Genomic DNA, 18,588 nt, shown 5'->3' with positions numbered 1-18,588 from the left:
AAGATGACAAATTTGGCAGCCTCACATCAACTCTATAGATACCACACAAGGCAGCAGTATGGAGCTGTACCACCCAGGAATAACTTACCTCTTCTCGTGGTGTTTCACTCTCATTGTCACCCTCAATCTTTACACGCACTACGCCAGATTTGTCTACGATATCTTGGATGTTTTTACCGTTCTTGCCTATGACTTTAGCTGAAACAGAACAAACACAGTAAATTCACCAAAGTTCTTGCCTATGACTTTAGCTGAAACAGAACAAACACAGTAAATTCACCAAAGTTTATATCATCAGATAGGATTTTGTTTGTTTGAGTTTTACAGCCCATCGACAACTAAGGTCATTTAGGATCACACAAAAAGTCATGCATTACTTTCATCAGATAAGATTTATTTGATGTCCTATAAACAGCAGGGTTATTTAATGACGTGCCAGAATTAAGAAGGCGATAAAAGTCATGAGTACCCCAATAAATACCACAGATCTACAATCAGTACCTGACAAATGCTCCACATGAGATTTGAGCTCAAGACCCAGAGGTGAAGGGCGATATTACGTTAAAATCTTTATCACTCAGTCACCATGACCCCATTAATTAGGGCTGAAACGATTAGTCGAATAATCGGAGGCGATTAGATTAATGAAGCTAATTGCTGATAATCGATTAAAGATTTTATTAATCGTTAATCGTAACATGCATAGCCAGTGCATTGTAAGCTGACTAAACACGTTGACAGATCATGGATTTCTGAGTAAGCCATTCCGACTGGAGTTTCATCTCTTTTTGTACATTTTTTGAACTCAACAAAGCATATATGATGTGAGAAATACTTGTTCAATTACGTCTCTGTGGAAGTTAAAGTCATTAATCATTGAAAAAGTGGATGTCATGAGAAAGCTTGCAACAGGCTGTTCGCCAATTTTCACTAGCGATCGACTCCATGTTGTTACGTCACGGAGGCCTAATCGCCGCCGGGACGCTCGGGAGCGGAAGGAGCAGTAATCTTGAACATTTAGATTTTACTATTGCATGTGTTTATCATATAAAAAGAATGTTTTTGTTCATATTCTAATTGAATATAAGAGTTGTTGATTTATTTTATTTTTTTTGATCATGGAAATAAAAAAGTTCATTGACGAAAATTTGGTCATGTCGCTCTGTGGCGATCCAGATTTGGTTGATTAGTCGTACGTGTGAAGGTCACGTCAAAATAGCGGGTTAGCAGACTTGATTTAAACGATGTTACGGAAGACAATACAGGAATGGAATTCAGAGCTTATTTGGGATAAAATACGTTTGTTTTGTTAATAAATCTATTCTTATTTGTTGGTAGGCTTATATTATATAAGGCATGTCCTCTGTCATATTATACGGTAGGTGTTATTATTAGTTGATAACAAAACATGGCGGACGTTTTCAGTAGTCAGTAGTGAAACAATATAGTTGCCTTCAATTCAAACGATTAATCGATTAGTAATCGATTACATGTGACCGAATAATCGAATACAAAAATTACTAATCGTTTCAGCCCTACCATTCTTTAGATAGTACATGTGTTTACCATCTCTAAAATTATGTTATTTGTTTCTGCTGTTGAGAAGAAAAGAAGCCAGGAATAACGGGTAAAATGATATGTTGACACTAAATATCTTACCAACTAGCTCTCGTGGAACTTGAAAGGTCTCCTCAGCATATTCTAGCATAGATCTGGCTTTTTTGACAGCCTCTTGTGACTGAAACAAAGATACAATATTGAAATGACATCTTTGTATAGTACCATTTCTCATATATTGTATAATTGCTAATTTTCTAGTAGGATTTAATTTAACTAAATTTGCTGATTAACCCTATCTCACAAAACTTAAAACCTTACAAAATTGTTAAAATTCCTGGTTTTATACAGCACATCATATAAAGTGAATGACATATTCAAAGACTACATTAGTGAATTGCGAAATTAATAAATTGCAAATAGTAAAATGCAAAAATGTCTGTATAACTTTTGGATAATTAGTGTGTGAAAAAGTATTCCCTTACATCTCCATGAACCTTGAATGTACATGTGTTTTCACAAAGTTCGATTGCTGAGATTCCCTCAACCCGTCGCGCGAGCTGAATGTTGGCTCCGTGTGATCCAATAGCCAGTCCCATCAGGTCCTCACGCACAGTAAACTCCTCCATGTACCCTGACCGGATCTTTGTATTCTGTAACATTATACAACTCATAATAAAACAGTCAGTTGAAAGAATTTGATAAATTTACATCAAGTATGAAATGACTTATAACAGTTATCTTATTAATACATATATACAATTTCACTTTTGTTAGCTGAAACTGGCCGTTAATCTGTGAACATTATTTTACATTAAATCTGTAACTATCTGTTTACCTTTATTGAGTTGCTTTTAAGTATTTATCACACTTTTTTCTCTGATAATGAACATTTAACTCATGAGATCCAAGCACTGTCTGTGCAGTCATATCAGCACGGACAAAATGAGTTAATAGCACACGCTGATATGAATTATCAGCCCAGGCTAATATCACGTAATCCGGATTTTTGTACTGTGGCTTCTATTTGGTTACCGGTGTCGATGATAAATTTAACCACAGAAATCAGAAATAGTGATAATTTGACTGGAGACTTAAAGGTAGGATTAGGTAACACAAGTTTTGTCCACTTTGTTGAAAAATTAATATTCATATTGATAACACAAAAAACCAATTATTTTGGATACACAAGAAATTAATTGCATGCTTCTGTCAAGAAGAAGAGACGCAGAAACAAATTGAACATTTCACTATATTTTTTCCTGTCAAATTCTTAATTCCTGACCATTCTAAAATGAACCCGTTTACCAAAATTTCTTGTTATAAAGTTTGATAAAGTGATAGTAAGCCTCCACAAGGATCTTGTTTACTTTGCTTAAAATACATAAAATCTTTCATTGATGATAAATGGATATTCTGTATATTTAACGCTTCCGCTAACTCATCATTAAATTAGCCTAGGTATTAAATGACGAAATTTTGTAAAATCTCACTATAAATTTAATTGTAAAGTAGAATCTGCTCAATACATTTAAAAAGATATCTTAAATTGTTAGAATTATTACTTTTTTCTTCAAAATTTGTGATAAAAAAAGTAATGATATGACAATTTTGATATCATATCATACCCTATAATAACTCTTAACCTGATATCAGCCTCTGGCATGCAGCCCTTGGGTTAATATGGCAGTCTCGGGCTCATAATGGTTGTGATGTAATTTTTTTATATCATAACCTCTATTTGTTAACCTCTAACCGTTCTTGTTCCTATAACTACCTATGTGAAATGACCTTGACTGATTATTTATCTGTAAATATGTTGTTAATAAAGTTTACCTGTAACTCTTTGTTATCGTTACTCTGTAACCAACTTGTAAGCATTTTTTTTTTACCTTTGATTGCTTGTATGTATAACTGTCAGTTTACCTGTAACTGCTTAACAGCTTTTACGTATAGCTGTCTATTTACCTGTGACCATTCAACAGCTTGTATGTATAACTATCTGTATCCCTTTAACAGCTTGTATGTATAACTATCATTTTACCTGTAACCATTCAATAGCTTGTATATATAACTATCAATTTTCCTGTAATCATTTAACAGCTTGTATATATGTCTGTCAATTTACTTGTAACCATTCAACAGCTTGTATGTATAACTATCAATTTACCTGTAACCATTCAACAGCTTGTATGTATAACTATCAATTTACCTGTAAGCGTTTGACAGCCTCCTCTGTCCTCTGTTTCAGCATTAATTTCTGTCTAAGATTCCTCAAGTGCATATCCCCTAACATTGTCGCCCGCTTAATAACTGAGTCACTTGTTGACTGAAATAAAAATTATATACCACAATGACTGCAACACAGCCTGACATTTTGTGAGAAACTACACTGTATAGAACTGTATTTGTCAGCGGCAATTTGAACATTGGGCCAAATTTGTACTGGCGAAGTAGTTTTATTGATGAGCATCTGTGGGCAATGTGGGCAGGATTTTAAATAGTGATGAAGAGCCCCATATATTAAAGATGCACCATCGCTGACAAAGCATAAATGATATTCATCATTTAAACAATAATTGGTGTTTAATCGTGTATATATATATGTATGCCTAATTAACACAAAAAATAGAATGAAATAATTTATTTCGCCATTGGTGCATGTACAATCATGTACTTCATTCCATATAGGATATAGTGCCACAGAATTTTTTTGGGACGCAATTAATTATTTTTCATATTTTTAATTTGAAGTAAAATAAGAAGCTCAGTCTTTTCAGTGGTGGTAATGGTGTTAAGTAAGTAACATTTGTAACTGAAGAACAATAATAAATTGTCTGTTCCCTTTTTGATAGTAAAAAAAAAATACCATTTGTCAGCTGTGGAGCATCTTTAACAATACAATTATAGAATACTTACCAACACCACTAGAGTACCATCATCGTCATTGTAGGCCACGGACACGGCATTACAGTGCTTCTTAAACTCTGTGTGAGCATTCTCATCTCTGCAGCTGTTATTACAGGAATACAATAAATAACCATTAGAAAATATCACAATAAATAGTCATGTTTTCACACACATGTATCAATGTAACAAGGATTTCAAATTCTTGAGATACTTTAAGATAAAATGTTTTGTTTACAAGCATAAAAGTTTCAAAGTATAAACATCTTACAATATAATTAATTTGTTTAAACATCAGTTTTATTTTTCAAAGCACAGAAATGTTACTTACATTTCGCGTAAATCCATGGGAACCTGTATGACATACTTGTTAAAGCTAGAGCTTGTTAAAGGTTTACTGCAAACAAAATCACACAGTTCAGTCAACTTTATCACATGAAAGTGCATGATTCTTAAAATTACAGAAATGATTTATTATCAACATATATATATATTCACCATTTTGTTAAACACTCCTAACATACATAAGTATGAGATTGGTAGATTAAAAACTCATTAATATCAATTGTGAATTCCTCTAATTTAACTATTTTGTAAATGGCGTTAGCATTTACTTCTATGTACCAGGTATGTAAAATGATTGTATTTTTGTACATTTAAGTGACTTATTGAGTGAAGACCCCTCTAGGTTATCTCTGTATGAAATGATGTGTCCAAGTGACTCTTTCCTGCTGAACTCCTTTGGGTGGATTTCCCTGACATTCTAAAGATGAACTGTTCCAGATGATATACATGACCTTATGACCTAGACCTATTTGGAGATGACCTACTTTATGTCCATTGTCCTATTCATCTCACAGGGAACTATTTCAGTATATATGTCCTAATGACCTTGATGACCTTTGAATATATTTTCCTAACCCTCTATTGAGGGACGTCTATTCCAGTGAGAAATATGCTTGTATGACCTTGACCCATTTGGTTATGACCTACTTAGAGTTCATCGTCCTGATGCGCTCCAGAGGGACTATTTCTGTATAAGATGACGTATCCCAGCCTATGAACTCCAACACAGCAAACTCTCCTTTGAGCATTTTTACACGGGCTTGCCACCAGCCATACTCCTCCGCCTCATTGGCACGGGAAAATACCTGGAAAAATTCATATAACCATGATATATGATACAGAAATGCACTCCAAAATGATATTGACATTTAAATTTATATACTTGTGAAAAAGAGTATTCATTTATACAAGACTCGAGGTTCAAACAATTTCGCTCTAGCTTTAATTAATTTTCATTTCAATTCAATTTTGCAAGAAATAATAATTTGGAAAGAATAATTGCCATAAAATGTTTCAACTACAGTATGACAAAGTTTGTTTTAATGGTGAAACAGATTGGCCAGGCATTTTTTCTGTGTGATAGGGTTTATATATGCTATACAGATCTCCTGCACAAATAACAGTAAATCCACTCTCTCTCCTGATATGACAAACATTAAGGTAACAAAATCTAGCATTGCACAACCGATAAAACACATGTCTACATACTTTTAGTGTATAGGATATACTCAACATATTTTCTTTAGCATCAATAGTAAACATTAATACCCCTTACCAGAGATATCTAACTCGTGTGTAATCGGAGATTATTAATGTAAGGGGGGAATTACTTAATAATCATAAGTAGAAATCCCACATTGCACCTAAACGATTGGCACTGGTACAGCTGAATGGTGTACTACACCTACCTCCACCATTTCTCCCTCCATGTAATCTGTCCTTTTTACAATCATCTTTGGAGGAAGTCTAGCACAACTGAATTTGATTTGTTGTTCTGGCTGCCAGCTGTTTAATCAAATACAATTATATATGCATTGATAATGTGATAGAACAAATATAATTAATTACTTTTTAAGACTTTCTCTTCTCGTTTTTTACTGATCTCTATAATATAAGTAATAAATATGGTAACCAATATATATATATATATATGTATGTAAAATCTTATTACATGTGGTGATATTTGATTGATTTATTTAATGGTGAAATGTGATATATAAATACTCAGACGACTAATCAGTATAAGACATATGTACATACGTCCCTGAGATTATAACTAATCAGTATAAGACATGTACATATGTCCCTGAGATTATAACTAATCAGTATAAGACATGTACATACGTCCCTGAGATTATAACTAATCAGTATAAGACATGTACATACGACCCTGAGATTATAACTAATCAGTATAAGACATATGTACATACGTCCCTGAGATTATAACTAATCAGTATAAGACATGTACATATGTCCCTGATTAAACTAATCAGTATAACATATGTACATATGTCCCTGAGATTATAACTAATCAGTAATAAGACATGTACATATGTCCCTGAGATGATAACTAATCAGTATAAGACATGTACATATGTCCCTGAGATATAACTAATCAGTATAAGACATGTACATATGTCCCTGAGATTATAACTAATCAGTATAAGACATGTACATATGTCCCTGAGATTATAACTAATCAGTATAAGACATGTACATATGTCCCTGAGATTATAACTAATCAGTATATAAGACATGTACATATGTCCCTGAGATTATAACTAAACAGTATAAGACATGTACATATGTCCCTGAGATTATAACTAATCAGTATAAGACATGTACATATGTCCCTGAGATTATAACTAATCAGTATAAGACATGTACATATGTCCCTGAGATTATAACTAATCAGTATAAGACATGTACATATGTCCCTGAGATTATAACTAATCAGTATAAGACATGTACATATGTCCCTGAGATATAACTAATCAGTATAAGACATGTACATATGTCCCTGAGATGATAACTAATCAGTATAAGACATGTACATATGTCCCTGAGATTATAACTAATCAGTATAAGACATGTACATATGTCCCTGAGATTATAACTAATCAGTATAAGACATGTACATATGTCCCTGAGATTATACTAATCAGTATAAGACATGTACATATGTCCCTGAGATGATAACTAATCAGTATAAGACATGTACATATGTCCCTGAGATTATAACTAATCAGTATAAGACATGTACATATGTCCCTGAGATTATAACTAATCAGTATAAGACATGTACATATGTCCCCTGAGATTATAACTAATCAGTATAAGACATGTACATATGTCCCTGAGATTATAACTAATCAGTATAAGACATGTACATATGTCCCTGAGATTATAACTAATCAGTATAAGACATGTACATACGTCCCTGAGATTATAACTAATCAGTATAAGACATGTACATATGTCCCTGAGATTATAACTAATCAGTATAAGACATATGTACTTATGTCCCTGAGATTATAACTAATCAGTATAAGACATGTACATATGTCCCTGAGATTATAACTAATCAGTATAAGACATGTACATACGTCCCTGAGATTATAACTAATCAGTATAAGACATGTACATATGTCCCTGAGATTATAACTAATCAGTATAAGACATGTACATATGTCCCTGAGATTATAACTAATCAGTATAAGACATGTACATATGTCCCTGAGATTATAACTAATCAGTATAAGACATATGTACTTATGTCCCTGAGATTATAACTAATCAGTATAAGACATGTACATATGTCCCTGAGATTATAACTAATCAGTATAAGACATGTACATATGTCCCTGAGATTATAACTAATCAGTATAAGACATGTACATATGTCCCTGAGATTATAACTAATCAGTATAAGACATGTACATATATGTCCCTGAGATTATAACTAATCAGTATAAGACATGTACATATGTCCCTGAGATTATAACTAATCAGTATAAGACATGTACATATGTCCCTGAGATTATAACTAATCAGTATAAGACATGTACATATATGTCCCTGAGATTATAACTAATCAGTATAAGACATGTACATATGTCCCTGAGATTATAACTAATCAGTATAAGACATGTACATATGTCCCTGAGATTATAACTAATCAGTATAAGACATGTACATACGTCCCTGAGATTATAACTAATCAGTATAAGACATGTACCTGTACATATGTCCCTGAGATTATAACTAATCAGTATAAGACATGTACATATGTCCCTGAGATTATAACTAATCAGTATAAGACATGTACATATGTCCCTGAGATTATAACTAATCAGTATAAGACATGTACATATATGTCCCTGAGATTATAACTAATCAGTATAAGACATGTACATATGTCCCTGAGATTATAACTAATCAGTATAAGACATGTACATATGTCCCTGAGATTATAACTAATCAGTATAAGACATGTACATATGTCCCTGAGATTATAACTAATCAGTATAAGACATGTACATATGTCCCTGAGATTATAACTAATCAGTATAAGACATGTACATATGTCCCTGAGATTATAACTAATCAGTATAAGACATGTACATATGTCCCTGAGATTATAACTAATCAGTATAAGACATGTACATATATGTCCCTGAGATTATAACTAATCAGTATAAGACATGTACATATGTCCCTGAGATTATAACTAATCAGTATAAGACATGTACATATGTCCCTGAGATTATAACTAATCAGTATAAGACATGTACATATGTCCCTGAGATGATAACTAATCAGTATAAGACATGTACATATGTCCCTGAGATTATAACTAATCAGTATAAGACATGTACATATGTCCCTGAGATTATAACTAATCAGTATAAGACATGTACATATGTCCCTGAGATGATAACTAATCAGTATAAGACATGTACATACGTCCCTGAGATTATAACTAATCAGTATAAGACATGTACATATGTCCCTGAGATTATAACTAATCAGTATAAGACATGTACATATGTCCCTGAGATGATAACTAATCAGTATAAGACATGTACATATGTCCCTGAGATGATAACTAATCAGTATAAGACATGTACATATGTCCCTGAGATTATAACTAATCAGTATAAGACATGTACATATGTCCCTGAGATTATAACTAATCAGTATAAGACATGTACATATGTCCCTGAGATGATAACTAATCAGTATAAGACATGTACATATGTCCCTGAGATTATAACTAATCAGTATAAGACATGTACATATGTCCCTGAGATTATAACTAACTAATCAGTATAAGACATGTACATATGTCCCTGAGATTATAACTAATCAGTATAAGACATGTACATATGTCCCTGAGATTATAACTAATCAGTATAAGACATGTACATATGTCCCTGAGATTATAACTAATCAGTATAAGACATGTACATATGTCCCTGAGATTATAACTAATCAGTATAAGACATGTACATATGTCCCTGAGATGATACATGATGTTCCTTTGTCCCCACACAAGTTCACATTTAACATGTACACAAGTACACTGATCCAGTATTTGGAAACATTAACAGACTTTATACAGTAAAACAGTTGGATTGAAATATGTTGAAACTTACTCATTTTCAAATTGCACAGTGATAGTTTCTTCATTTATGTTTTTCACAAAGGCCTGGAAAAGAAAATAATTTTTAAAAATTACAAAAACATTTGTGTCAAATAGTACCAAGACACTTGAAAGCATTTATATTTCTTCATCCTGCAAGTATATGACATAACTGTTTTAGTACATATAAACAAATAAATATCTTGGGAACACAGATGATGATTTCAGTTCTGTTAGTCTATTCTAATTAATATTAATTATCAACCCATTAATCATGAGCTAGGTCAATATGGTGTTTAATTAAACTGATGATAAAATCTATATTAAATCTTTCAGTTTTGTTGTCTTCTGATATATATGATGGAATTTATATCTGTAATGGATGGCAGAGTTCCACATGAATTGTTGAAGAGAGTGGATGGTTTGTGGGAGGGTATAGTAAAATATAGGTCAAACGATTGCCAAAAATAAGGTACATGTGTGTGTTATTGTGGCCTGGTATACATTGTATATGACATTTACTGATTTATTCCAGTAGTTTGTTAGCATTAGTTTCAGGTGCATGCACAGCAGACCTGCAGCTAATTTGAGCACACAAAATGTAGTTGAATTGGTTTGGCACATCATACAGATCACTGTTTAATTGGTTTTTAATGATGTGTGCCTCTTTTCTACAGAAGATGTGGGTGGGTGAGGTAAGAACTGAGTTGGTAACATTTCATGACCAGCATAAGTTTAATTAATTAAATACTCGTCTGACAATATGTCAATAGATAAATGGGGGGGGGGTAGAAAGTCTCTAAACATAAATAGTGACAGCTATATATAATCTGGGAGAGGGGGGGGGGAGGTCAGGGGGTTAGGAGGGAAATAGGGAGGTCAGGGGGTTAGGAGGGGCAAAAAGTCTCTAAACATAAATAGTGATAGCTATATATAATCTGGGAGAGGGAGGAGGTGGGGAAGGTCAGGGGGTTAGGAGGGGCAAAAAGTCTCTAAATACATCCAAATAGTGATAGCTATATATAATCTGGGAGAGGGGGAGGTGGGGGAAGGGTCAGGGGGTTAGGAGGGGCAGAAAGTCTCTAAATACATGCAAATAGTGATAGCTATATATAATCTGGGAGAGGGGGAGGTAGGGGAAGGTCAGGGGGTTAGGAGGGGCAAAAAGTCTCTAAATACATAAATAGTGATAGCTATATATAATCTGGGAGAGGGGGAGGTGGGGGAAGGGTCAGGGGGTTAGGAGGGGCAAAAAGTCTCTAAATACATCCAAATAGTGACAGCTATATATAATCTGGGAGAGGGGGAGGTGGGGGAAGGATCAGGGGGTTAGGAGGGGCAAAAAGTCTCTAAACACATAAATAGTGACAGCTATATATAATAATCTGGGAGAGGGGGAGGTGGGGGAAGGAATCAGGGGGTTAGGAGGGGCAAAAAAGTCTCTAAATACATAAATAGTGATAGCTATATATAATCTGGGAGAGGGGGAGGTGGGGGAAGGGTCAGGGGGTTAGGAGGGGCAGAAAAGTCTCTAAATACATAAAATAGTGATAGCTATATATAATCTGGGAGGAGGGGGAGGTGGGGGAAGGTCAGGGGGTTAGGAGGGGCAAAAAGTCTCTAAATACATCCAAATAGTGACAGCTATATATAATCTGGGAGAGGGGGAGGTGGGGGAAGGATCAGGGGGTTAGGAGGGGCAGAAAGTCTCTAAACATAAATAGTGATAGCTATATATAATCTGGGAGAGGGGGAGGTGGGGGAAGGATCAGGGGGTTAGGAGGGGCAGAAAAGTCTCTAAATACATAAATAGTGATAGCTATATATAATCTGGGAGAGGGGGAGGTGGGGGAAGGATCAGGGGGTTAGGAGGGGCAAAAAGTCTCTAAATACATGCAAATAGTGATAGCTATATATAATCTGGGAGAGGGGGAGGTGGGGGAAGGTCAGGGGGTTAGGAGGGGCAAAAAGTCTCTAAACATAAATAGTGATAGCTATATATAATCTGGGAGAGGGGGAGGTGGGGGAAGGGTCAGGGGGTTAGGAGGGGCAAAAAGTCTCTAAACATAAATAGTGATAGCTATATATAATCTGGGAGAGGGGGAGGTGGGGGAAGAATCAGGGGGTTAGGAGGGGCAAAAAGTCTCTAAATACATGCAAATAGTGACAGCTATATATAATCTGGGAGAGGGGGAGGTGGGGGAAGGATCAGGGGGTTAGGAGGGGCAAAAAGTCTCTAAATACATGCAAATAGTGATAGCTATATATAATCTGGGAGAGGGGGAGGTGGGGGAAGGATCAGGGGGTTAGGAGGGGCAAAAAAGTCTCTAAATACATAAATAGTGACAGCTATATATAATCTGGGAGAGGGGGAGGTGGGGGAAGGATCAGGGGGTTAGGAGGGGCAGAAAAGTCTCTAAATACATGCAAATAGTGACAGCTATATATAATCTGGGAGAGGGGGAGGTGGGGGAAGGATCAGGGGGTTAGGAGGGGCAAAAAGTCTCTAAATACATGCAAATAGTGACAGCTATATATAATCTGGGAGAGGGGAGGTGGGGGAAGGATCAGGGGGTTAGGAGGGGCAAAAAGTCTCTAAATACATGCAAATAGTGACAGCTATATATAATCTGGGAGAGGGGGAGGTGGGGGAAGGATCAGGGGGTTTAGGAGGGGCAAAAAAGTCTCTAAATACATGCAAATAGTGACAGCTATATATAATCTGGGAGAGGGGAGGTGGGGAAGGATCAGGGGGTTAGGAGGGGCAGAAAGTCTCCAAATATAAATAGTGATAGTTATATATATAATCTGGGTGAAGGGGGAGAGGGCAGGGAAGTGACAGGGGGTGGGGAGGGTTAGAAAGTCTTTAAACATAAATAGTGATAGCTATATAATTCTTGGAGAGGGGGGAAGGGGAAAGTGTCAGGAGGTTAGAAGGGGCAGAAAGTCCTTACACTTACAGATATAATCTGAAGTGTCAGGATACCAACTTAGGAGGGTCAGAAAGTCGCTATAATCAGGGAGAGCTCGTATATCAACATGATTAGCAATGAAACTGATTTCAAAAACACCAAAAACATAACCTTAAACTGAAGCAGCAATGTTTACGTACAAGATATGAAATCAGAGATTTTGAGTGATAAACATATATGACTGCATGAGTGTAAAAATATATCTCTGGTGATCAAGGCAGAAGGAAAAAAATGGAAGCTGTTCCACAAACCATGAAAGATAATAAAACTTAGGGTTACTCTAATATAAGCCTTAAAGCTTCTTGTTGTATATCATGTAGTGACCTAGTGTTGTACATGTATCTATGTAGGAGCAGCTTTCCTCCCCCAGGGGTACATGGGAGGAATCAGGAGCCAACACATGTGGTACAGTGACACACACAGCAGGCCTGATACACACAGACACCCCATAACAATCTGGATACTCCAGCTGTACAGACAGCCCAAAGTCTATTTATAAGGTGTATGCATATGGGAGATAGACACCTCTATAGCCATAACACTATACATACAGGCTACAGTGGTTTGAAATCAAAACGCATGGCTATTTAATGATTAATCCAGCTATTTATAGATCTACCAAATTCACATGTCATACCTTCTAGCGGCTTCCATCCCACTGAACAATACCAGAAACATCGAAGAGCTTAGAAATCAAAATTAGACTGTTAAAGCAATCACTCTATAGGCATAACTGTAATTCCTGAGAAAATAACCCCAGATATTATTTCATATAGGGTTAGCCTTTAAGCTAGCGTACATGATAATACATATACCTTGATTCTCCTCTCTATACATCTAACTGTTCAGATCTAACATTTATCCAACAAACATTTCAAGTGTACTACATATACAGGCCCTGCTGACCTATGATACCGTTAAGTTATTTACACAATCTAGTACTGGAAATGGGCTTCGAGATTGACCAAATTGTTGATTGTATGATTACAATAAAACATGATCAACAAAACACATGTAAACAAAACATGTAATAAGCTAAAACGTTTTATATCCTTAAACTATATCTGACTGTACATTTTAAATAATTACAGTACATAAAACATGGTTATAACGAACACGCTTACAATGAATTCATGGCTATTACTTAGTAGTTTTCTTGTCCCGTCAAGAATAATATAATATGTTTATAACATTATATAACAAGCTTATGAGGAAGCGATTCTGTTGGTCCCCGGCGGTTTTGTTTTAACCGTGTTTTACTGTAAATAGAGAATTATAACCCAATGTTTTTTATCAGAACGAAGTCTCTCAACAGTTTTCTTCATCTTATACAGTTTAACGACTTCTGTGGTCAGTTTGTTACACCGTCATGTAACTAGTAACATTCAATGATCTGACGGTAATTCATCTGCTGTGTTTGATACTATAGTTGTCTCTGGAATGTATTTACTGAGCTGATGTACTATAATCTGCTGTGTTTATCAGTATATTGCTCTACATCTGTATACAACTGTTGGTCATAAAGCATGTCATCATCCACTAATTATAACTATATAAAAGCTGTGTCTTTATCCTGTACTAAACACTTACAATCACTGATATTATATATATACAAGAATATAGTGACCATTGCATATGGTACTTACCAGGTATAATAACAATCTCCCATCCATTATACTAGTAATTTACTATACAGCAAAATCTGCCTTAGTGACCATGTGATGATCTCTGTACAATATATAAAGACCACCTGCTAAATATGATCACTTTTCCAAGATCACAAATGACCAATTTCAACAGGGCATTATTCAAATGTATAAAGTCCATCTGGCTATATCAAAAGACCACTTTTACTGCGGGCCTCTGTCCCTAGTAGCTCTAGCTGAAACCAATATTCAATATTTTCCTCTCTTCACTTATTATCAGAATCATTGCTAAACATAGACGGTTTTGGGGGCATTCCAGTTTTAATTTAAATCAATCTTCAGCAGAATGATGCAAGTTTATTGCTCATTGTTTTTTACATTCAAAGCACACATATACTGTGGTATGTTATTCTAGACCATCAGTTCATAACTTTGAGTTTTTTTCAAGTCGAGAAAACATATGCCCGGTAGTACTATTAAGTGTTAATCTGTCCTACATTCAGTTTAGTATATATATAAAATCACCTTTTATGAAATATCCATATTAACCCAAACAAGAAACAAATCATATGAATGGTAAAATGTTTCTAACATGATAAAGTGAAACTATGCAAATTTGAAATCTTATCTTTTTTAAATTCATATTCACTTTTAAATGTGTGTCTGTTAAAACTGACTACCTGGTAAATGAAAAATAAGTACAGGTTTAAATCATTTTCAAAGATCTTTGACATTAAGGTTCAAATATATTCCAATTCCATTCAAATACTCAAATATCAAAATCTGCTATTTGTTTCAGATCTATAGCTAGAGCTATATAAACTGACTGTATGACTTACACTATAGCTAGTGCTGTGTCAGATGGTCAGATTGTAGAGCCATACATAAAATTACCCCCGATAACCATATAAATATCATGAAATAATTCAAGTAAAGAAGAACATACATAAATGTATTGTTCTATGAAACATTATAAACAATAAACTTCCCATAAATTTCAAATATTTTGATCATACCTACAATATTGACGCTTTTTCATGAAAACAAATAATTCAAAAATCACCTTTTATGAAATATCCATATTAACCCAAACAAGAAACAAATCATATGAATGGTAAAATGTTTCTAACATGATAAAGTGAAACTATGCAAATTTGAAATCTTATCTTTTTTAAATTCATATTCACTTTTAAATGTGTGTCTGTTAAAACTGACTACCTGGTAAATGAAAAATAAGTACAGGTTTAAATCATTTTCAAAGATCTTTGACATTAAGGTCCAAATATATTCCAATTCCATTCAAATACTCAAATATCAAAATCTGCTATTTGTTTTAGATCTATAGCTAGAGCTATATAAACTGACTGTATGACTTACACTATAGCTAGTGCTGTGGTCAGATTGTAGAGCCACTTATTACCATAACCATATAATATCATTGTAAAGAAGAACATACATAAAATGTCATTATAAAAATAACTCCCATAAATTTCAAACTTTTGAATACCTAATTGAATTTTTCATGAAATAATTCAGGATTATTCCCTTTGATCACATATATATATTATATTGTAACTTTTTAAAAACCTTTCTATACAATATTGCACATTTGTTTCACAGCTCTAAGAAGCTGGTAAACAGCAATTAATGTAGGATGTTTAAAGATGAGTCCAGAACAACTAATTTTCAAATTTTGATCAGTCCCAGTACAAAGAAATAGGACTCTCAAAATTTTGGTGGGTCCCACATGAAAACCACGAGTCCAGGCTCCGATTTCTCGAAACAAAAGTTCAGACTTCAGTCAAAAGTTAAGTTTTTTTTACTTTATATAACTTATATAAATATTTTTGACTGAAGTTTCATCTAGGCTAATCCCGTAAATCACTGAATATAAGTGTATTTTACAGCAATGGAAATGTCATGAGCCAAAATTATTATCAGGTGTCGTATGATGAACAATAATTAATCACAGGTAAGTTTATCTGTTACATACCAGTATATGTCTTCAGAAAAGTGTAAATTGCATTCTAAGTGTTCACTATAGTATATAAATGTATCATAATTAATTGTAAGGTGTTGGTCGATGGTGGGCGTGAAATTGAAATTGTCAGATCTTTCTGCTAATTAAAATTCAGTTACATAAAAGAGTCATTTTGGTGTCGATCATGCCACATTTTTCTTTTAAATTAAGATAAAAACTTTGTTCTTTTATCATACATCTGTATATCAATATTACCGATGATATAACAATTGTTTGTGACACTGACAAGGAACTGATCATGATCAATGGTTATTTGCATAATAAATTTCAATAAAGGCAGTGCTGGAACAACTTTCACTTTCTCTTAAAAATTTTCCAAGAATTCAACAGCAATGTTCCTTATTCCTAATAGAGGACGCTAAGTCCATAAAAAGTCTAAAGAGGAAAACCATTAACATCCATAAAATTATGACAGCTATATTCTTGTAAGATATATGAAGCATCAAGAGCAAGGAAATTAATCCAGGCAACAAACTAAACACACATTGGTACAATAATGACTGCATGCAATATTACATGTTAAATGTTGAGGTGAGCAATACATTATAAGTCAGACTCATTTGATAACAAGACAAACAATTCTAAGCTTAGGAGACCCTTGGTCTCTATAAACAGATCTAAAGGTATCCATAGATGCTCTTCTGCATGATATTGCCAAATTGGTTAGGCAGCTAGGGGGAGATAATCAAACAGTAGAATATACTGGTGAGTACAATGGTTCTTATAATTACACAAAATTGATCTCATTTAGACTTTTCAATTTAAGGCAGAAGATACAAAACATAATTTTAATTCCAGCTATATGTTTAAAGATTACAAGAAACATTATAATTAGCTCAGTATATTGAGCTATATTCATACAAAAGCCAAAAAATATTATTCTTATGCAGAAAAAAAACTTTTAATAATCTATATAAAATGCACCAGTCAGGGACAAATCTAGACTTCTCTTGTCTAAAATCCCCCTCTTACATTAAAAATCCCCTTTTAAAGTAATAGTTATCAAAATTTTACCAATCTGATTAAAATACAGATCAGTGAGATCACCATTATACACTACGTTATGTAGTTAACATAATGTGAAATAGTGATCTGTATTTCGATCAGATTGTTAATTTACGACACTATATTTAGGCAACAAGAAACACATTGTGGACCAACTTTTATATGTCAAATTCACCTTAGTGTTAACAAACTTTTCCCCTATTTTGACAAAGGGTAGTTTTCCCTAAAACCTATATTGATCCATGTAAATGAAAAATCGTATGTTTCAGATTGTGACTTATAAAACTTAAGAGTGTCTGAGATCTAAAACAGGCTGCTGATCGATGACAAGAAAATGTTGGTGAGGCTGGATATCAACAGATAAGAAAGATAGGACGTGACTCATCATTTGGGCATGTTTCTATTCCAGCATGGAAACTACAGAAACTATCGTAAGAGTAAAATAGCATGAACATTCCTGTATATGATTATGTTAGATTTGAACCTTTAACAAAAGGCTATATTGTCCAAATCAGACCTTACCAAACGTTTTCTGAAAGTGAAACGAGACGCCGAGCCGGCCAGATAGAAACACCGTTATGCAAACAATGTTGTAACGGTATACTAAACGGGATATGGCGAATACAGTCAACAATACATCGCTGCATATAATCAAATGGGTATTTTACATACAAACCATATCGGTAGTTAAACAATGCACACTATAATAGTAGTCTATACCTTGTAATAAGCCCCGTTAGCGCCGCAGACCTCGACCACAAGGTCCTCCATTTTGTATGAGAGAAAGGAATTATGGGAAATTCGGATTTATCGGCGATGATATAAATAGTCTGGACTTGACATCGGGTGATTCACTGTCTGATCTTCCGAAACTCGCTTTAACAAAGCATATGCGATGATCGTTTTTTCACAAATGCGTCTAATTGTTGATTTCACGGAGGACACAAAGACACAAACAACAAATTTTCT

General features: G+C 34.3%; 1 protein-coding gene across 3 annotated transcripts in view; it reads right to left on the bottom strand.

Moving 5' to 3' along the window:
* Window positions 1-18,583, bottom strand: part of LOC138307796 (RNA-binding protein FXR1-like) — a 32,144-nt gene extending 13,561 nt beyond the window's left edge. For all 3 annotated transcript variants that reach the window (XM_069248681.1, XM_069248682.1, XM_069248684.1), the window contains exons 1-10: window positions 18,340-18,583; window positions 9,969-10,021; window positions 6,219-6,315; window positions 5,458-5,615; window positions 4,796-4,861; window positions 4,477-4,570; window positions 3,770-3,886; window positions 2,043-2,210; window positions 1,660-1,738; window positions 89-198 (exon numbers count right to left, since the gene is read on the bottom strand). In XM_069248681.1, the coding sequence (XP_069104782.1) occupies window positions 89-198; window positions 1,660-1,738; window positions 2,043-2,210; window positions 3,770-3,886; window positions 4,477-4,570; window positions 4,796-4,861; window positions 5,458-5,615; window positions 6,219-6,315; window positions 9,969-10,021; window positions 18,340-18,390 (993 nt within the window). In that variant the 5' untranslated portion in view covers window positions 18,391-18,583. The remainder of the gene's footprint in view (window positions 1-88; window positions 199-1,659; window positions 1,739-2,042; window positions 2,211-3,769; window positions 3,887-4,476; window positions 4,571-4,795; window positions 4,862-5,457; window positions 5,616-6,218; window positions 6,316-9,968; window positions 10,022-18,339) is intronic.
* Window positions 18,584-18,588: the final 5 nt, after the last annotated feature.

This window comes from Argopecten irradians, chromosome 14 (genome assembly GCF_041381155.1).
Source record: "Argopecten irradians isolate NY chromosome 14, Ai_NY, whole genome shotgun sequence".
Taxonomy (NCBI): Eukaryota; Metazoa; Mollusca; class Bivalvia; order Pectinida; family Pectinidae; genus Argopecten; species Argopecten irradians.
This window is presented reverse-complemented; position numbering and strand designations above follow the sequence as displayed.